This window comes from Halichoerus grypus, chromosome 9 (assembly GCF_964656455.1).
Source record: "Halichoerus grypus chromosome 9, mHalGry1.hap1.1, whole genome shotgun sequence".
Lineage (NCBI taxonomy): Eukaryota > Metazoa > Chordata > Mammalia > Carnivora > Phocidae > Halichoerus > Halichoerus grypus.
Genome location: NC_135720.1, coordinates 80,521,342 through 80,544,082, shown reverse-complemented (window position 1 = coordinate 80,544,082; position 22,741 = coordinate 80,521,342). Strand labels below are relative to the sequence as shown.

At 38.5% G+C, this 22,741-nt stretch overlaps 1 protein-coding gene across 1 annotated transcript in view; it reads right to left on the bottom strand.

Moving 5' to 3' along the window:
* TMEM30A (transmembrane protein 30A) overlaps nt 1-14,410 on the bottom strand; it is a 34,057-nt gene extending 19,647 nt beyond the window's left edge. The window contains exon 1 of the mRNA XM_036094090.2: nt 14,038-14,410. Within this exon, the coding sequence (XP_035949983.2) occupies nt 14,038-14,274 (237 nt within the window). The 5' untranslated portion in view covers nt 14,275-14,410. The remainder of the gene's footprint in view (nt 1-14,037) is intronic.
* Between the last annotated feature and the right edge of the window lie 8,331 nt (nt 14,411-22,741).

Genomic DNA, 22,741 nt, shown 5'->3' with positions numbered 1-22,741 from the left:
AAAAATTGGCATGTCTTTTGATTTCAGGAAAATCTGAACGGAATTTTTAAAAAACCATTATCATTAACATATTAAGCCTTACTACATGCAAGGCATAATGTATGGTACAAAATAGATACAAAAGCAATCATACCTAAGCTTCAATATTGTTTACACATTCCTTTCTATTACACACATACTGTATTTCATCTGATTCTCACCAAAATCCTATATTGTTATTTCCACTGTACACAAAAAGAACACATTCAGAAACCTGCCCAAGGTCACACAAATAGCAATAGCTTGCACTAGGCTAAAACCAAGGATTTTTGACCCCAAGCCCAAGTTTCTTCTACTGACCTGCTTTTTCCGAAGAATCATCAGTCCCCTTTGCCCTGTAGAAGAATACTTAGAGGGCACAGGTATATTTCAGGACAATGAGCATAAACTTTTTGGATTTATGGACAGTTTTCATATTGGAAGGAAATAAGGCTAAAGAAGGTAAACTGGAGCCATAATGATACTCTGTGTTTTACTGGAGCCAAAGTCAGCTGCTCAACCAACTGAGCCACCCAGGCACCCCAAGGATTTTACTTCTAATTCAATCAGTGAGTTTCAATTTCACACTTGGAAATGATAAATTAACGAATTGGGTAATAATGTAAATTATCTTTAAAGAAAGGACAGCAATAGCAAAACTAGCTATTATTTCCCAAAATCTTCTCCATGCCAGAACTGCTCTTAATCTTTTACAGAGAGGAAATTGAAATTCAGAGGTTAAATAACTGCCCCAAACCGAAAGGCTGGTATGTGACTAAATGAGTTTCCTCGGGCTGCTGTAACAAATTGCCACAAACTGGGTGTCTTACAACAAAGTGAAATTTATTCTCTCACAATTCTGGAGGCTAGAAGTCTGAATGCAAGGTGTCAGCAGGGTTATACCCCCTCTGGGAGTCTGGGTAGATTCCTTCCTTGCCTCCTCCTAGCTTCTGGTAGTGGCCGTCAATTCTTGGTGTTCTTTGGCTTGCAACTGCATCACTCCACCTCTGCCTCTATTGCTACATGATTCTCCCTATGTCTCTGTCTCCACATCACCTTCCCTCTGTGCATGTCTGTCTCTTCTTATAAGGACACCAGTCATATTGGATAGGAGCCCATACTTTCTCTCTGCTCCTCCCTTGCTTGCTCTCTCTCAAATAAATTAATAAAACCTTTCAAAGAATAAAATTGGCATCAATTGTGAATATGCTGATGTTTTAAATACCAAATCTTCATATTTTTAAACTTAAAGACAGATTAAAAACGACTTTGTTGGGGTGCCTGGGTGGCTCAGTCAATTAAGCGTCTGGTTGTGCTTCCCTAAAAACTTACTTTAAGAAAATCAATAATGATAGTTCATTGAATCCCTTAATCTCACACCCAACGGTTGTCTTTGATACCTGTAAATGGTACTGAAAGAGGACTTATTTCAACTACCTCCATTTTGACCTCAGTCTGTACTTTCTAATTGATTAAGTTCTTTCCAGCTTATCGCTTAACTCAAGCAAAAGACCCTACAGGCAAAGCATCCCCATGATTGGGAACCAAAATTACCCCCTCAGCAACAAGGACTGCCCTGAGCCAGCAAGACCAGCATGACTGACTCCCAAGACAATGACTCACCTGACCTTTACTGCCCACCTGCATGTACCCACTGACCTTTGTCCCACATTTTCCTTATATAAACCTAGAAGTATTTTCAACACTTTGGAGATAGCCTTTGGGAAACTAGTCCACTACCATCCCGTGTTGGCCACACTGAAATAGATTCTTTTCTTGTTTCACCACCACTTCCTCTTTCTTCTGTCTTTGGATTTTGTCAGCGGCAAGTGGCCGAACCTGATCTATTTGGGACCCCTGGAGCCAGGTGCTCTTGCACCCCTGTGCCCTGGCTACAGTATCACCACTGTCCCAAGCATCCAAGTTCAAAATCTCGACATCAACTTTAGCATTAGCCTCCAAGTTTTGCTAATTCTTCCTTAGCAATATATTTAGTATCCCTGAATTTGACTCTCATTGTTTCCACTACAGATCAAACTTTGAGACCTCATGCTAATATTTTTAAAGCGAGGGGGAAAGTACATTGTATCTTTTAATAAAAAAATTAAGTTAAAAAATTTTTTTCGGGGCGCCTCGGTGGCTCAGTCGTTAAGCATCTGCCTTCGGCTCAGGTCATGATCCCAGGGTCCTGGTATCGAGCCCCACATTGGGCTCCCTGCTCTGCGAGAAGTCTGCTTCTCCCTCTCCCACTCCCTCTGCTCGTGTTCCCTCTCTCTCTGTGTCTCTCTCTGTCAAATAAATAAAATCTTTTAAAAAAAAAATGTTTTTTTCAAAACTAAACATAATTGTATATAATGTGAGACCTGAGAACTTAGAACAATAGCCAAATTAGTGTACTGATGAACAATGCTATTAGATGCTATAATATAATCATTCTTAAATAAATTTCAATTAAATTTAGAAATTAAACTACAAATCCATGTAATGGTTGGTCGGTCTATGGTTTCCAATTTTTCAGAACTAATATGTATACAACAGCACTTCCTTTTAAAATAAACCTCAAAAAAGCCTGTGTTTGTGTACAGGAGCAGGGAATGTATTTTATGCCATTTTTAAAATTATGCACCCTCCTCCTTGCTGCAACATTTGCCAATCAACTGTTTGCTAAATTTTCAGCACTCTCTAGATGACTATTCAACAGGCAAATTTGTTTTGCCTTTAGACATGGGTGGATATCATCTTAATACAAGTTTCATCTTGTAACCTGTAACACTTTCCTTGGCTAGTTTCAATAACTCCTTCAGAAACACATTACCATTCAGATGATCAATAAACTCTCAATAAATGGTTTTAAAACTTCTTGATTGTACTCATTCAGTTTAGTTAATTAATTTGTTCATTAAAACATCTTAGCCCCTATTAAATGCCAAACATTGTACTACAGGATGGGAATACACATAATGGAAAAATACATTGTTCATACTACAAAAGAATTTACAGACTAGTGAAATACAAAGTCATGTTAATAATTACAGGATACAATTTGATAATGTTATAAAAGGCCATAAGCTAGTACTTATGGAACCTGAGTAGCATTTATATCAGGTGGGGAAAGGGAGGAATCAGGGAACATTTTCCATAGTGTTGACAGGAATGAAATTTGAAACAAATGGCAGAATAAGAAAAGGAAAGACATTTTAGGTAGATCGGGCAGCATGCCACATTCCAGAAACTACAGTAGTTTGCTATGGCTAGAGCAAAGAGTAGGGGAGTGGTAGGAGGTGAGGCTAAAGAAGCAGAAAAGTAGCCTATCTTGAAGAAAATTACATTTTGCGTGAAGGGGTCTGAACATAAGCCTGAATACTAGAAGGAACCGTAGGAGAAATTTTAAGCAAGAAACGAAATATTCAGACTAGCTTTAAAAAAAAAAAAAAAATCACCCTGTCAGTAATGTGCAGAAAGACTAAAGAAAATAACAGACTAGAAGCAAAAAAAAATAGAGTACTACCGCAATAATCCAGTTGGGAAATGTTGAGAACACAAACGAAGAAAACGACAGTGGAAATGGGGAAAAGACAGATTCAAAAAATATAAAGTAGAATCTATAGAACTTAGTACCCAGAGATGGGATGATGATAAATTAGTTTGACTTCCAGGATTTCTGGTGTGAAAAACCATGTGGATGGTGATGGCACTCACTGTAGGACAGGTTCATCACTGCTTTTCATGTTATGAAAGGTCAGCTCTCAATCCTCCCTTTATGTGAGCTATCAGCAGGAGCACTGGGCATTATTGTCCACATGCTTTTCCTTAAAACTGGTTTCCAGGACACCACGTTTACCTTGTTTTTCTCCTACCTCACTGGCTGCTCCTTTCCAATCCCCTTTGCTGTTCCTCCTCATCTCCCCAACCTCCACAAACACTGGAGTGACTCCGGGCTGCCTAGATGCTCTCACTTTTCTTTGACCTGTAACTACTCTCTTGATTTTACTCCATCTTATGTCTTTATAAATCATCTATGCTGATTAACCCTCAAAATTTGTAACCCAAGTCTCAACCTTCCCCCTAGACTCATATATTCAATTGCCTACTCATTATTTCCAACTTGGATGTCTAAAAGGCATCTCACCCTAGTAAGTCAAAACCAGAACTTTTTTTTTCAGCTTCTCACCCTGCAAAAACCCCTACTACTACACCAAGACTACTTCTGCAGTCTTCCTCTATCTCAATAAATTATAACTCCATCTTTCTAATGCAGGTCAAAATATCTTAAAGTTATCTTTGATTCTACAATTTCTCTCACCCCCCACATGTTCACTATCTGAGAAAATTCTATTAGCTCTATGTTCATAATATATTCCATTTTTTTTTTTTTTTAAAGATTTTATTTATTTATTTGACATTGAGAGAGGACACAAGCAGAGGGAGTGGCAGGCAGAGGGAGAAGCAGGCTCCCTGCTGAGCAGGGAGTCAGATGTGGGACTCGATCCCGGGACCCTGGGATCATGACCTGAGCTGAAGGCAGTTGCTTAACCAACTGAGCCACTCAGGCGCCCAATATATTCCATTTTTTAATAAAAAATTTAATTTATTAATATATTTGCCTATGTTTTAACAATTCAATATGCAGTAACTAAACAAATAAATAAATTTTATACATGATATCCACATAATATATTCTAAATCTAACTGCTTTTTACCGCAACCATTCTACTGTGGCCACCATCATCTGCTTGAATTACTGCAGTAGACCCTTATCTGGTTTCCCTGTGTAGGGACGGAGAGCAAGCTGCTCCAGGATGGGCCACTGTGGTATAAAGATCATTTAAGTTAAAAAGCCATCAAAACCCAGCAGATTCAGGAAAAGGTTTTACCTCCCCCACAACTGCCTAAAAATAATTTAGAGGACCTGCTCCAGGAAGAGAGCTATCACCATAGATAACTACATTATACAATGAACTAGAAATGGTAGACAGGGAAGAACCTAGCAAGGCCTGTTTGATCAGTCTTCTATGTCCCATTGTTTCTGAGTGGCCCAGCAAAATTTGTTTACCAAGCAATTACTTATCTTCCTGTGAACTACATTCCTTCCCTTTGAAGTTCCAGACCCTCTACCCTTCTCCTTAGTTCATTATGACATATATACCTCATTTTGCCTGTTTTTGGAATTTCCATGTCTGTGTGGATTCCCCATATGTACGCTATTAAATTTTATTTTCTCCTATTAATCTCATCAATTTGATTCTTAGTCCAGCTAGAGGGACTTTGAAGAAGACAGGACATTCTTGCTTCCCCATACCTGCTTCTACTTTTATCCCCCAGGTAATATTCTCCATATCATGGCCAGAGTGACTCTTTTAACCATAAGTAAGATCATGTCACCTATCTGTGAAACTTTTCAGTGGCTTCCAAAATCCTTATAGTGGCCCATGTGCTGTGCAGCCCACTACTTTACCACTCTAACCTCATCTTCTACTATTCCTCTCCACTTCTCACTCTACTCCAGCCACACTAGCCTCTTTGCTGTTCCTCAAACTTCCTACTAAACACACTCTTCAGGACTTTTGCTCTTACTCTTTCTTCTGCCTGGAACATCCTTCCCTCAGTTATCAATATGGCTCATTCCAACTTCTTTTAGATCTTTACTCAAATACCACTTTACTGAAGCCTTCCCTGACTATTCTATTTAAAACTGTGAACCATTTTTCAACCCTTCCTATTCCCTTTCCTTCATTTCTCTTCATAGCACTTTTCACTACACAGCATACTTCAGATATAGTGAATTAAGGAACGAGTTAATGAAAGATGAGAATGTACATTATCAACAAGTGTGGACCCTTATTTTCACACAGACTGTGTGGAAAAAGAGAATACAGACCAGCACCTACAAGAATCAAAACAAGAGCTAAGAGTGCTAGGATTTGAATTCTAGCTATGTGATTAAGCAATGACTTAATCTCAGATTCAACACCCCCTTCCAAAAAAAAAAAAGGAATAACAACATTACCATTGTGTCACCATATCAAATGACATATGTATGTAAAATTCTTAGCACAGTAAAAACTCAAAGGTAAGTCATTAATATTTTTATTACTAAACAGAATTAAGATAGGACTTTTTATTTTTTAAGAGGTAAAACTGGAACACACTTATATGCTGAACAGAGAAGGAAAAAAGAGGCTAAAGAAAATAAGAGGAAGAAGGTGATGATATTCAAAATTCCTTCTATTAACTTATTTTTTAAAAAACTTATCAGCAAAATGATACACCTGGATTTGCTTTTCACATACAAAAACATACTGCCTTTTACTATGAGATCAAGTCCAATTCAATATTATAATCAATATAAAAATGCAATCTATTTTTCTAGACTTACATCTAGATGATTTAGCTCCCATCTGGTCAATATATTACCACCAGACAAATCTTTCTATATATAGCCTTATTTTGCAGAGACTCCTAATATCCTCCAACCTCAATTTCTGTGCTACCTTTCTTCCATAGCTTAAAACTCAATTACTAATTATAGAGAACTGATGATGACCAGAGGAGGGGGTAGGCAGAGGGATGGATGAAATAGGGGATGGGGATTAAAGAGTACACTTATCATGATGAGCACTGAGTAATGTATAGAATTGTTGAATCAGGGGTGCCTGGGTGGCTCTGATGGTTAAGCATCTGCCTTCGGGTCAGGTCATGATCTCAGGGTCCTGGGATCGAGACCCGCGTTGGGCTCCCTGCTCAGCGGAAGCCTGCTTCTCCCTCTCCCTCTACTGCTCCCCCTGCTTGTACTCTCTTGCTCTCTCTGTCGAATAAATAAATAAAATCTTAAAAAAAAAAAAAAAGAATTGTTGAATCACTGTATTGTCCACCTGAAACTAATATAACACTGTATGTTAACTACACTGAAATTAAAATAAAAACCTTAATTTAAAAAAAAAACAAAACACCTCAATTACCAGCTGAGAATCTTGTTATCAAAATAAAGGCCACATTTCTAGCCTCTAGCTGCCCTTACAGCTAGTGTGGCCTTGTTACTACGTGGAGGTAGTATGTGGCAGCTTCCTCAAACCTTCTTTAAAAGGCCTATCCTATCCCTTTGTTCTTTAGCTCTTCTTTCACACTGCTGCCTGGAAAAGGATGTAACAACAGAGCTCTATCCTCCATTCTGGACTGTTAGCATCAGCTCCAATCCCTAAGAATGGCAGAGCAGTAAACTGGACGGAGTGAGGACCCAGTAAAACAGTACCTCCACCCTAGCCAGAAACTGTGTTTCTAAGGGATTTTTACATGAGAATGAAAATCTTAATTCCTCATTGTTGAACCCAATCCTAACGGATACACACTGTATCAAATCATGTCACTTCCCTAGTTTAATATACTCATTATCAAATACTTGAAGTCTATCCACAATATGGCACTGGCTTATTTGCCCTTATTCCTATATTCTCTATACACCTTTTGATTTTCTGTCACTACACCTTTGCTCATATTAATCTCCTTTCTTGGAATGCATCCAACCTCCCATTTAGAAGTGTTCTTTATCTTTCCAGTTCCAGCTCAAAGCCCACTTCCTCCACAAAGCCTCCCATGGTTATTAAAGACAGATGTGATCTTATCTTCTTTTGAACTATTAAGCCATGTTCTGCTTGTGTCACTCACCTAGCGAGGCTTAGTTTTCCTTTTAGATGTATAATCTCATATCCCCCAAAAGATCCTAGGGTCCTTAAGAAGGACGACTCTAGGCTTGACCAAAAAAAAAAAAAAAATTTTAAGAGGTTCTGTTCGCAAACATTTTTCTAACGTTCACTATGTCCAGAGCAGCACTTTGATACAGAATGTGCCCAATGTCAATTAAAACTCTTGATAAATTTAACTCATTCTATGAGTTTTTACCACCCAAACCCACTAAATCCTTTATCAAGGGTAGCCTGACCTAATGTCCAGATTGTAATAAAATCTATTGGATATAAACACAAAGCTTGTGAACATGGGAGTGCAGATAACCCTTTCAGATACTAATTTCATTTCCTTTGGATACATACCCAATAGTGGGACTGTGGGATCATACGGTAGTTCCTTTTTAAATTTTCTGATGCTCTTCCATAATGGTTGTACCGATTTACATTCCACTAGGGTTCCCTTTTCTCTACACCCTCACCAGCACTTGTTATCTCTTATCTTTTTGTTAAATGTGGACCTTAAAGTATTCTCACCAAAGACGTTAACCGTGGTAGGTGATGGTTGTGTTAATCAGCTTGATAATGGTGGTCATTTCACAATGTATACATACATATATCAAACCATCATACACTGAACACCTTAAAATATACAATTTTTATTTGTCAATTATATACCTCAGAAAAGGTAGGGGAAAAAAGTTCATACTAAAGACAACAGTCCATAACTTATCCTAGGAAGAAAGAGGCTACCAGGGGGAAGAGGAACTACAGTTCCCTTATTTTTAAAAATTAATGCTTATTAAATGTCAAAAGCATACAAGGCATAATAAAGAATACAATGATAAACTGTAGACCTGCCCATTAGCTTAAATACAAAACACAAAGAACCAGAGGTAAAACAGAACAGATGTAGATGACTAGATTAGTTTAAAGGTTATCATATTTCTCAGCTTTGTTTTGCTACCACTGTAATTGTTCCTCTAAATAAAACTGTCATTTCTTCTTAGTAACTCTAAAAATACATTCTACTCCTCAGAAACAAACTGAATTTAATGCGCTGGGAAAGGAGGACTTTGAAGGACATGCAGTTTTTACACTATATAAGGACTGGAAAACTTCCATTTTTGAATGTAAAACTGCCTTAAAGGAAATCAATATAAGACCTAAACAGGTCACCCAACAAAATGCTGAGTAATAAGGTAAATCATTGTAAGTATTAATTAGATTAAGTTTTTGTTTCTTTGAACTAATAATTCCATACTGAAGAATTTAGCCGGAATCCTTTCTCCAAAGTAAAAATTTCAAAAGCAATTTTTTAAAGGTTGCATAAACTTTATCTGACTGTGCAAAGAAATGAAGAATGGTATCACCTCAGCCAGTATTAATATAAGTTTAGCTAAGGTCTTTTTTATCTATGAAATATGTACAAAGACGGTTGAACACAAGCAATTATTAGAGATCATTATACCTACCTTGAAAGATTATTGAGAATTAGAAAGTATAAGTTACACATTGCTATTTTTGTAACAAATGCTAAATTTGCCAGTATGTTTCTTTAAAACTCTAAATCAAGGGCAGGAAATTCTTTTCTCTAAAGGGCCAGAAAGTAAACACTCTAGGCTTTGCAAACCAAGAAGCAAGGTTGAGGATATTATGTAGGTTCTTTATATAACAAGAGAAAACAACTTTGCACAAATTTTTATTGATGAAATTCAAAATATATTAACACTAGCATACAATTTTCTGGTAACACAGGTCTACTAATAAGAATGAAATTATTTTGGGGGGGATAACATTTCACATAATTGGGGTCCAAAGTTAGTGTTCTCTATCATCAAATCAACTGCAAATGTTCCTCTATAGAACCAGTCTCAGTTCCTGAGCTTTACAAAATGGTCTGGGCCAGCCATATTTACTTTGTCATGCCTTGCTGCTCTAAGAACTAAAGTTGCTTGAGAAACAAATTAAAACACACTACAAACCTCTTAATTTCCAAGAGTCAGCTTCTAAGCCACTGCAATTCATCTGAATATGAAAATTTTAAATTTCTTAACATATAGTGCCTTATCTTTATCATTTCTACACAGCAATTTATTCTTCCTTGACTCTTAGCTGTAGGCTAAGTATAAACAAAGAATAATACTAAATGCAGAAGAGAAATCTAATCCTTTTAAAAATCTTATTAGGTAAGAGTCCAAGTTATACAGGAATATAATTAGGGAATGAGGGAAACAGAAAATAACCAGGATTAAATAATTGAGGGCAGTAAATGACACAGTAAGATAAAAGCAGAGGAGAGTTGGGATTTCTCTATCAAACATGTTGCGGGGGGAGAAGGGGTCCGATTCCACTAAAATTTAATGAAAATGTTTCTTGAACACTTTTGGCAATATTAATTTGAAGTAAATATTTAGTTTTTAAATATATTCTGAATATTACTTTGAAAAATGTACTCATCTGATTCTAACCATTAATTTAAAACTATGTAACTTCACACTGATAAATGCCTTTGCAAAAGTTAAGAATACCTCATTAACTTTTTCAAGTTAGCTCTATTCAAGTAATAGCTCAGCCTCACCAACAAGGGCCTTAGGCTAGAAAATCATTATTTTTGCCATAAAAGGATGTGCCTGAATACTACAACTGCCCAATTAAAGAAAATTCCTTGCTGCTAATAATAAATGAAGATATTAAACCTTAGTGTTAAGTGACATATTAAATATTTAAAATATTTTCTTATGAATGATAAAATTAACAACTTTAGTTTTCTAATAACTTCATTGAATTAGATGGTGGAAAATCTAAAAACCAACTAAACAAGATATACAAGCCCAACAGTATGGGGGCTGGAGAGATAATACTGCCAAATATAAGCATTAAAATTTAAAAATATCTTTCTTACACCTTTTCCAAGAGAGTCCAATGCACTTTACAAGAATAATTTTTTAACATAACATTTCTGGGAGAAGGGTAAAGACCCACTGATATTTGTATCTAAAAAATCTGGATTTCTGATCTTAGCACTTTATGCTCTATTACAAAGCATTCTTATTTGACAAGTCTCCTCTTGCCTAGTAATTTGATGTAATACAGCAATGAAAGTTCTTAAAATTTTCAAAATTGAGGAAATAAGCTAAAGTGTGAGCAACTTAACAGTGTAGAAGTTGGCAAGAACTTCTCATTACTCATTTACTTTTAATAACCCTCAAGATTTTTTTTTTTTTTAGATTTTTTATTTATTCATTTGAGAGAAAGCATGCCAGCAAGAGCTTGAGCAGGGGGCAAGGTCAAAGGACGAGGGAGAAATCAGACTCCCCGCTGAGCAGGAAGCCCCGACATGCCATGTGGGGCTGGATCCCAGGACGCCGGGACTATGACCTGAGCCAAAGTTAGTCACTTAACTGACTGAGCCACCCAGGCACCCCAACCCTCAACATATTTTAACCTAAACTAGTGGCTAATATAGGGTGGAGAGCTGGCAGAAACAAGCACGTATATTTTGGGAAAGTTCTCTAGGTTTTTCTAGTATTCCACACCTGAACCAGAACCAATTTTCTACATATTTAACAGCCAAATTTTTTTTTTAATTTTATCTATTTATTTGAGAGAGAGAGAGAACATGAGAGGGGGGAGGGTCAGAGGGAGAAGCAGGGAGCCTGATGCAGACTCAATCCTGGGACTCCAGGATCATGACATGAGCCGAAGGCAGTTGCTTAACCAACTGAGCCACCCAGGCGCCCCTAACAGCCAAATTTTTAAAAAATTGTGATTTTATTTACATAACTATTGTCAGTGTTGGTACAAAATTCCTAATCATTCCTAATTTTCATTTCCTCTGGTTCTAAAGGTGATCCAATTTGAGTACGCAGCATTTTTTTAAGCCCCATTAAAGCTGGAAGTCATAGATTTTGAGTTGAACAGCGTATCAGAGATCATCTAGTCTGAATTTTTTGCTTCTTCAAGAAAAAGAAACTAAGACTCAAAAACATACCTAGGATCACAAACTAGAGAGTAACAGAGCTGAGACCTCAACTCTACTGCCTTGATTCTTCAGTGCCCTTTTAACCAGACCAAGGTGCAGGAGACTCCTCAGGCACCTCGAAATCAAAATTACATACACGAGAACTAGTCAAGAAATTTCCATTTCAACAACTACTTAGTGTGAAGAACCTTATTTATTTCAGAACCCGAAGTTTTAAGCAAAGTACATATTTATTTTCATGGTATAGTAAATATTAACAAAGTTGAGTTCTGATAATTTAGTAAATTCCCATAGTGTAAAATTCTACATTATTGCCATTTTCATCTTAATCTCTTAAATTTAAGTAAAATGATCAAATTTCTAATGTTAAATTATTTTCTTCTACTTAACTACTCATAATGCAGTTAGGATTCCAGCGTAGTGTAAAAGATTAAGGCTGGGAATCAAGACATACAATACTCTGCTAGCTTAGCAACAAATATCAACCTCTCTGATTCCATTTCTCATCTCCTGATCAGTGATTATCATATTGACAGTAACTATTTATTGTAAAAACTTAGTGCCAGGAATGTTATCTGTATTGTTTCTAACTCTCACATTTTATAAGATAGGCATTATTCACCTATTTTACAGGTGAGGAAACTTAGGCATGGAGAGAGAAAGTTTTCCAAGAAACTGAGCTAGTTAATAGCTGAGCTGGAATTTAACACCAGCTCTGCCTAACACCAACCTAGAGCCCATAGGTCCTTGCATTACACTATTTTGCTCATATCCTGATATGTGTGATCTTAGTCTGGTTGAGTGAATACCATATTTGCAGGATTATTAGGGAGATAAAAATGATAAAACAAATAAAAATACATGCTGAGGAAACATACTGTGGCACTTTCTCCAGTTAATAAACCAAAAATGAATTTTTAGTAAAAGATTTAAAAACTATGCTATTGATACTATTCTTATTACTATTAACTTCAAAGTGAGCATTGTACAATTAAAGGAAATATTGATTTTGTTTTTAGAAGTAACATTGTAGATTATACTGTAAAATAGGTATCTTCATGCCTATTCCAGTAGTTGAAATAAAATTACTCTGAAAGTCCTTATTAAATCACACACACAAATTTAAAGTATTTAATAAAATTAGAAAAAATGGCATAACCTGATAGGACAGAAGAAATCAAAAGAACTTGATGCCAGTTCCTGCCCTTTCAAACAGATAAAAATACCCTCTGGTGTACAAGAAAAGAGAATGAGCAGATTTTAATATTGGACATCTCTAGGAAGTATTTACATTCTAGTATCAACCTACCTTAACCACTACAAACATGAAGATACTATGATTGCTGCTCTGACAATCAAGATGCTTCTCCAAGTTTGTCATGTTTTATATCAGTAAAATGTTCAGTAGATAGTGTACAACTAATTCTGTGTAGTCCTTGACTCTTTTTTTAAAATTTAAATTCTAGGGCGCCTGGGTGGCTCAGTCGGTTAAGCGACTGCCTTCGGCTCAGGTCATGATCCCGGAGTCCTGGGATCGAGTCCCACATCGGGCTCCCGGCTCAGCGGGGAGCCTGCTTCTCCCTCTGACCCTATCCCCTCTCATGCTGTTTCTCTCTCTCTCTCTCAAATAATAAATAAAATCTTTAAAAATAAAATAAAATAAAATTTAAATTCTAGGAGGAAAAAAGAAAAAAAAAAAACTAGGGCGAACGTAGGGCATGGTTATTACACGCAGCCTAAAAGCAAAACTAGAATTGAAGATTCTGGTTTTTACCTATATCATGCCTTACAACTAAAGCAGTTATGAGCCCCAAATGAAAGGTACTGTGCGCACTTCGGTTATATGTCCTAATACGTGACCTGGTAACACAACTTCTTTACATAAAAATCATCAATGCCTCTATGACCCTGCTCCTTTCCCTAACAATGGCCAACGCGTTAATCTCTGTAATCCCCACACGAGTAATGACACTCCGACCAAGTCAGTTCTCCCGGAGTTACATCTAGACAGAACTTCTTTTTTCCCCCACTGTTTTTTAACCTCCGTTGAAGGCAAAAATCCCAACAGAACCACACGAACCGCGCATTAAAAGGGCGTTCTTCACCCGACCCACCCCCTGCATTAAACATTCATTCCATCTGAAACCCTGTAAATCGCAAGAGGAAGCCCGGACAAAACTGCAAGATTCCGGAAACACACAGAAAGAAAAAGGAGAACGAGAGGCAGAGAGGGAAGACGCAGGGGAGGGCAGAGTTAGCCTGTCAACCTCCAGGGAGCTGAGGCTGGAATGGAGCAGACGGGGAGGACCCGGTTCCGGGGCAGCGCCAACACCCACCGCCGCTCCCTCCCCTCACCTCGATCTCGCGGATGTTGTTGGAGGTGACGAAGATGCCGATGCCAATGGGGATGAAGATGAGGCCGATGATGAAGAAGGTAGGTAGCACCGTGCCAGCCGTAAGGATGGGCTGCCAAGCCGGCAACCGTTGCTGTTTGAAGGCCGTGTTATCCGGTCTCCGGTTCTTAGCGGTGCCCCCGGGAGCACACGGGGGTCCACCATCCACTTCATCCTTCGCGTTATAGTTCATCGCCATCGACCCCCACGGCGCGGCTCCGCGACGCGCAGGTGGACCACCCAGGGGACCCGCCTGCTGACCCTGACAGAAGACGCGCAGGCGCCGCTGCCGCCGCCGCCACCTCCGCTGTAGAGGCGGAAGAGGCGGGACACCCTTCCGCAGACGGCCGCCGACCGGAAGCGGGAGTCGGCTGGGGACGCCAGAGGGAGGGAGAGAGGAAGGAGGGAGAAGACTGAGGGACAAGGGGAGGGGAAAAGGGAGGAGGATAGAAGGGGGAGGGAAAAGGCGGACGCACCCTGATCATTTGCCCTGTGACGACAAAGTGAGGGCCTCAACCCCCAGAGCGTGGAGCTACGTTGCGCCTGCGCGTCCCTGGGAGCGAAGAGGTTTCGACGCTTACGCAATAGGTGTGTCTTTGCTTCACTCTCCGAAGCTTCTGTTCTCACTCATCTGCTTCCTGCTGTGGTTATCATGGCAACGGCGGTGCTAGATCGCAGGTCCGACCCGCCCGGCCCAAATCACCCTCATCAGCCCTGGAGCTGCTGACAAGTCTTTCTAGTGACTTCGGCGCCAGACTGGTTTTTGTCTTACCTCGAAGCCCTCTCTGAAGGGAATCGGCGCGTTTAAAAGACCCTACCAAGGGAGCTTGAGCCTGGTGGGATGGCAGTGTTTGCTTGGGTTATAAAACCGATTTTTTCTAAAATAAATAAACCTCCAAGGCGCAAATGTAAACGTTAAGTGAGATGCGTGGTGGGTGACCCTTTTGTACTAAAGTCAATAATAAATCATGCCAGTTGTTTAACCCTGTTATCTTGCCACTTGTTCTCACTTTTTTCCTCCACTAATGGTCTTAATGTTACCTTTTACCTTATTTTCTGTGTCCACTTTTCTCTTTTGCACATTGATTTAAGAAGTCTGTTGTAATAAGCTGTAGGTCTTTACTACGGATAATCAAAAACCTCAACAAATTATGGCATCACTATAAAATGAGATACTATGGGGGGCGCCTGGGTGGCTCAGTCGTTAAGCGTCTGCCTTCAGCTCAGGTCATGATCCCAGGGTCCTGGGATCGAGCCCCGCATCGGGCTCCCTGCTCCGCGGGAAGCCTGCTTCTCCCTCTCCCACTCCCCCTGCTTGTGTTCCCTCTCTAGCTGTCTCTCTCTCTGTCAAATAAATAAATAAAATCTTTAAAAAAAAAAAAATGAGATACTATGTAGACGGTTTAAAACTGCTAAGTATTTGATGATCCAAGGAGATACTCCTGATATATAAAAAGTAGCTAAATGATACCAAAGTAGTATAGGTATTGAGTGTAAAGCCCAACAAAAAAGTAGTGGCAATCTATTTTTTGCACTATATATTTTTTGCACTATATATTTTTTGCGCTTTTATGTATTTTCCAAATTTTCTGGATAAGCAAATACTTGTAAGTCTTTTTAAAAAATTATATACATTTCACATTATATTGGCATCTTTGAAATCCAGACCGGAGAGTAAGTCACATCATCTGACTTACCCAAACTTTATTTTCTTTCAGACTTTGTACTTATGCCTTTTGTAAGGTAAACCAAGGAAAGGGAAATGAAGAGTGTTTACGCCTCAAATTTAAAATTAAATATGTTTTCAAAATGACTACAAGTCCCAAGAGGTGAGCCAATCGAGTATTTATCTGACAGACAACTGGCTTGCTTGGTTTTGCTTTTATATGACATCCATTATCTCTCAAATTCTTAGCACTGTTAACATAGGTGAGTATTTTTTGTTTTGATCTATTCCTGTTTACTTTCAACCTAGGGCTCAAATGGAAAACATTCATCTATCACAGTTAATGGAGAAGGCATGGAATACTTTTCTTTTGCTAAGTTCTTTTGGTTCCTAAAAATGAGTGTAACAATATTGGACATGATGCAAAAATATGAAGTGTAAGGCAAGTTTTTTCTCCCCATTTCTACCCATATTATCACATCCACTAAATGTTATAGTTCCTTAAGAGAATTGCTATCTCAGCAGTCTGTATAAACGGTCAGTTATTTTGCCCTCAGATTTTTGTTGTTAATTGTTCTAGTGATCTGAGTGATGGCAATATGTTTATCAGCTTTTTCTTTAGTTTTGTTTGTTTATAAGAAAGATTAACTCCTTGTCTCCTTTTTTCTTATTAGAAATTTCATTTTGACTGAAACACAGAGTTGTAGAACTGAAAGCTTCCTTAGATTCTTGTCTAAAACTTACATTTTCAGATGAGGGCCAAATAGATGAAATGACCTTTTTCAATCTCTTGATGATATCCTTACAGTTCCTTTTCCTCTCTGTACTGTGCCATCACAATATGCTGCTTTACTGAGCTATTATTTTTTTCACATCCACATCATTAACTCAGGGGACTCAGAATTTAATGATTTCCTTTGTTACACATTGTTTTATGATTGTCCTTACCAGGTAGTTTTTTGGTTTTTTTGTTTTCATTTAATCTGATGAAGTAGAAATTCTTAAAAGAAAATGTTACTCAGCATTTCTGGGGTAACAAAAGCGAGTGGTCTCACAATGGATTACCAATACATGCATTTTTCACTGTGGTTCCTCGGAGTGTCTGGGGTGTGTGTGTGTGTGTGTGTGTATTGATACATGTAGATAACATTTGTATTGTTCAAATGATTGTTCATTTGCTGATTTCCTGGTAAAAAGGAAAGTTTATGTGGCTAAATGATATTAATGCCAACTACCAGGTCAACACAGTAAGTGTGCAATGAATACATAAGCCCAAATATAAAAGTAAATCCAAAATGATAAAGCAGATGCAAACCCCTTGATCTGAAAAGATGTATATAAATAGCTTTTGACAGGGTAGTTTATATAATAATAATTTTTATTTTGTAGCTCAATTGGTGTGTTCAAGCCACCAAACTAGGTAACGAGAAACATTAAAGAAAAAAATTGAATAACTGTTGAGTAACTTAAAGAATTATGAAGAGGAAACTGAAACTGGTAATTTTTTTTTTTTTTTTTTTGCCCTTTAATAGCTGTCAGATTTATTTATTTATATATTTGTTTATTTAATTTATTTTAATTAACATATAATGTATTATTTTAGGGATACAGGTCTGTGATTCATCAGTCTTACACAATTCACAGTACGCACCATATTACATACCCTCCCCAATGTCCATCACCCAGCCACCCCATCCCTCCCACCCCCCTCCACTCCAGCAACCCTCAGTTTGTTTCCTGAGATTAAAAGTCTCTTACGGTTTGTCTCCCTCTCTGGTTTCATCTTGTTTCATTTTTCCCTCCCTTCCGCTATGATCCTCTGTCTTATTTCTCAAATTCCTCATATCAGTGAGATCATATGATAATTGTCTTTCTCTGATTGACTTATTTTACTTACCCTCTAGTTCTATCCACGTCATTGCAAATGGCAAGATTTCATTTTTTGATGGCTGCATAATATTCCATTGTATATATATACTACATCTTCTTTATCCATTCATCTGTTGATGGACATCTAGGCTCTTTCCATAGTTTGGCTATTGTGGACATTGCTGCTATAAACATTGGGGTGCACGTGCCCCTTCGGATCACTACATTTGTATCTTTGGGGTAAATACCCAGTAGTGCAATTGCTGATTCGTATGGTAGCTCTATTTTCAACTTTTTGAGGAACTTCCATACTGTTTTCCAGAGTGGCTGCACCAGCTTGCATTCCCACCAACAGTGTAGGAGGGTTCCCCTTTCTCCACATCCTTGCCAACATCTGTCATTTCCTGACTTGTTAATTTTAGCCATTCTGACTGGTGTGAGATGGTATCTCATTGAGGTTTTGATTTGTATTTCCCTGTGAAACTGGTCTTTTTACTGTTTAGCCAAAGTGCCACACAGATTTGCTTGTTAGATTCCTTTGAGTATTTGGTGCTGCTTAAGCTCTGGAGTTTCTAGCCATATTTCAAGCCATTTCATTCACATGTGTAGCATAACAATGTTTAGGAAAGTTGAAGAGACCTAAAAAATGTACCATAGTTTTTACCAGCATGAGTTTCAGAGAAAGTTCTTAGGGACTCGAAATTGTTTGAATTGTTTTCAGTGACTGGGTAGTATTTTTGCTTGTTTATTTTTGAAGGAAAAAAAATTTCTATTTAGTTAATCATAGCAGCTTACTTTAGAGAACTTTGGTGGGACTAATTCATATTCATGTTTAATTATCTGAGAAGATCTTTAAGGAAAGAATGATAGAGAATTTGTATAATAAATTTAATTTGTTATATTTATTGCATCAGAGATTGGTTCCAATTGACTTTGAAAAATTACTGCTTTTAAAGTTGACCTCTTCCTGTATTTTGTGTTGCGTATTTATCAAACTTTCTCATGTAGGCACTTAAGAAAATCCTTTTGTTCTCACGAGATTGTCTGATTAGCCTGAGGTCATTGGTGGTGTGATGAGAGGTTGTGCAAGTTCATGAATAATAATCTTAGTCAGTAGTCAGAAATAACAAGTCAAACAAGATATTTTAATGATGAGCCTCGTTAGAGGAAAGAGTAGACAGCTTAAGAACTTTGTTTTGGGAAGGAAATTAAGGTTTCCTTTCACGTAATTCCACACTTTCTTTAAATGAAAAAATATAACTCTAATAAGATTTCAGACTTCATGACTCCCACCGTATAGACTCTCTCAGTTGATTATGTCCCATGGTGCCATGAATTAGAGATAAGGCCTTTCCTTCAAATATGATGTTGCCATCTCTGAGTTGACAGCCAACTGACATCTATTATATGTATTATAGTGAAATTATTTTTTAAAGGGGACAGGCAGAGGAAGGAAGAGACTTATTACTCCATGAAAATAGAGAGACACAAGAAAGTAGACCTTTAAAAATGTTTAACCAGGGGTGCATGGGTGGCTCAGCCAGTTAAGTATCCGACTCTTGATCTCAGCTCAGGTCTTAATCTCTGGGTCTTAAGTTCAAGCCTCGCATTGGGCTCCACACTGGGCATGGAGCCTACTTTAAAAAAAATTTTTTTTTTTCACGTTTAACCACTTATAATCACTTTTGGACTATTTTTAGACATGCATTTTTCTGTTTCTTCAAGTTTTAAATTATGGGAAGTCTGAGGGGACAGGGAAGGTATGACAGGCATTTCATTATTATTTGTTTTTTGAAACACTTGGGTCACTATTACCTATGAAGTTATTATTTCTTTAAAATAGCTCTAACGTATTCTTGAAAGATGACTTTTCACAAAATGAACTTAAATGTGAAAGTCCATTTCTACTGAGCCCGAGAAAGGAAACACTTTTTTTGTCAATGGAACTAAATGTTTATTTTATTTATTTATTTTTTTCAAAGATTTTATTTATTTATTTGACAGAGAGAGACATAGCGAAAGAAGGAACACAAGCAGGGGGAGTGGGAGAGGGAGAAGCAGGCTTCCTGCGGAGCAGGGAGCCCGCTGCGGGGCTCGATCCCAGAAACCTGGGATCATGACCCGAGCCGAAGACAGACGCTTAACGACTGAGCCACCCAGGCACCCCAGGAACTAAATGTTTATGACAACAAATAACTATGACCTCCTAGACTTCCCTCTGACCAATGCAAGGTGAAGGGAAAAGGTAGGGGTTCAGCAAACTTCCACAACATTTTTATTCTCACTGAATCTTCTGAGAAGAATAATCTGCACTCACTATCTTCAATTCCTAACCTGTCCAACCTACTGTTCCCCCACTTCAGACCCTACTTCAGACCCCACTTCCACTGAAACTGCCTTGCTAATTCCTACTCATCCTTCAAGAGCAAGACAGTAGCCAATTTGAGGAATCTTTCTTTGCCCTCAGCTGCACTAAGAGTTTCTCTCTGAGTTTAAGGCAACTTATACTTACCTCTATCCTTGCACTTACCATAATACTGAGAAATATGTTTATGTCTGTCTTTCTTACTAGATAAGGCTTCTCGGGGTCAGAGACTGCTTTTATTTGTCTCTGTATTTACAACACCTGGAAAAATGCCAAGGTCTTAAAGACATTCAGTAAATCTTGTTGAACTAACCAAACCTACTCTCAACTCAAATTTTAGTGGAAGAGACAACTTGCCAACAAACAATTGAAATATAATGAGGTCAGTTCCATATAGGAAGTGTGCACAAGGGGTTATAGGAGATGCCACACCTCATCCTCTTTATGATGTCAAAAACTAAACTGTGAGGAAATGGGTCCTAAAGTCTGAGTGATATTATGGTTTTCCATGCAGGAAAGAATAGGATCAAAAATAAAAGAACGTAGAGAACGTTGAACCATATACAACACTCATTATTGATGATTTGCAAGACCCCATACCCCGGCTGATCATGTTCTTTTTCTCAAGATCTTAGGTTGTTTCCCTGGAAACCAAGATCTCTGGTACTCCCCATTCTTGAGAGTTAGCTTATACCATCCATTTGTCCCACCTGTCTACTTGGAACAGTGCTCCATGTGGAAACCGATGCTTGGCCTTTTTGTGAATTGAAAATGACTGAACACACTTTTCTTGTTAAAATGGCATAGGCCATCTAGTGGTCTGATAAGATGAGGGACCCCTGTCTTTGCCAGGAGCCTATCTTCCCTTAAGATCAGTGATTATTGAGAGTCTTCTTGTTTAATCCAGATACTCCGCATCTAAAATCTTCAGTGGGCACAGAGGTTTCTACAAGGGAAGAATCAGCAGCCAGAACAATTTGGTAAGGAAGATCCGGCATAGAATACCCTGGCTGAAGTACTCCTCCTAGAGGAGCAATTGGGGTTAGGAGTCAGTAATTGGGTGCCTACAAAACACCCTGCCACTTTGACCAAACATATATCTTGCTGTCAAAGAGGAGAAAGACGTGTGCCCTCCGAGCCAGAAAAGTCAAAAATGAAAACGTGATTATGGTCGTGGAAAAAGTCTGTGAAGATTGGAGGAAAGGAGATAGGGCAGCTAGAAGAGTGGGAAAAGACCTCTCCCTAGAAGGAATTGTATTGCCTTTTGCAAACATTTATCCAGTATCCTGTATTCACTCTGATGAATATGCAAGTCCTGCCTTCAAGAAGCTTACAGTCAAACTCGAGAGACAACTTTGTACACCAATGCTAACCAATGTAGGCAGAATAGGAAAATGGACTTCTGAAGAGAAAGAAAAAAATCTTTTCTCCTTAGAGACACTTATCTCTGAAAGAAATGCTGCAAGTAATGCCAGTGGAAACTAAAGAAGGATTGGTTATCTTAAAAAAAAAAAAAAAAGTGAAACGGGAACTCCAGGGAACTGGGTTCCAACCATTATCTGCGGACAGGTCGCTATGCCTGGAACTATGCAGTCAGTGAGGGTTGCCCCAGTTGAAGGGAGGCCTCAAAGTGTGACATCTTTTATAGGTTCCTTGGGATAGCATTGAATACAAATTTCAAAAGTAAATTACTTTTTTAAAGATTTTATTTATTTATTTATTTGACAGAGAGAGACACAGCGAGAGAGAGAACACAAGCAGGGGGAGTGGGAGAGGGAGAAGCAGGCTTCCCACAGAGCAGGGAGCTCGATGCTGGGCTTGATCCCAGGACCCTGGGACCATGACCTGAGCCGAAGGCAGACGCTTAACGACTGAGCCACCCAGGCGCCCCTAAAAAGTAAATTTTAATGATATTAAAAAAAAAAAAGTATAGTGCAATGTGCCCTAGTGCCAACATGCATGGAGCCCAGGGAACTTGCTGCAGTTTCTGCACACGGAAATAGCCTGGGGCTCATTAAAAGTGACTCTCGCCCAGGGCTCAAGGGAACAAATGCATTTGAGCAAATACAGAAAGCCTGAGACCTTCCTCCTCCTGGGAAGTCATAAAATAAACAATGACTTTTGGCCAATGCTCTTAAACCAAGTGCACCCGAGGGGCTCTGCTCCTCCAAATAGAGGCCTCAAACTGCCTTGTGGGCAAGACCCCTAACATCTGCAACTTCCCTGTAGAAAGCATCTTTGTTTAGACAACGTGCTTGCCTGCTTTATTGATATGCAGATCTTTAAACAATAAACAGGAAAAGGCCATTCCTTTGTCCCAAATAAGGCAAAGATAAGTGGGGATTGGCTATAGACCAAAGCTGATAAATAAAAGGGGTCAGAGAATAGTCCCACTGTCACCCCCATCCCACTTTGCTGAAAGCATTACCCAACTGCCTCTCTAGAAGCTGGGCTGTGGCCTGCGGGCAAAACCTCAGGAGCATTTGTTCTACTGAGTAACCTACCTTTAGATTGACAGCAGAAAGCAGTAAAGTAGTATCTGAATATTGACTGACAGTGCATTTGGTGACGATAAAGGGCTGAGGGAAACCCTATAACCAGTTCTATCTCTTGCTGTGTAGCAGTGTTCATCCTACTAAATCACACTATGCTTGTAACTCAGGGGAAAAGTCTCTCTCATTTTGGCAGATCTGCTGTACCATTTCTGCTTATTCACAGTGAAAAACACCATATTTTTAAGAAAATATGAAATGCAGAAGTGAAAAC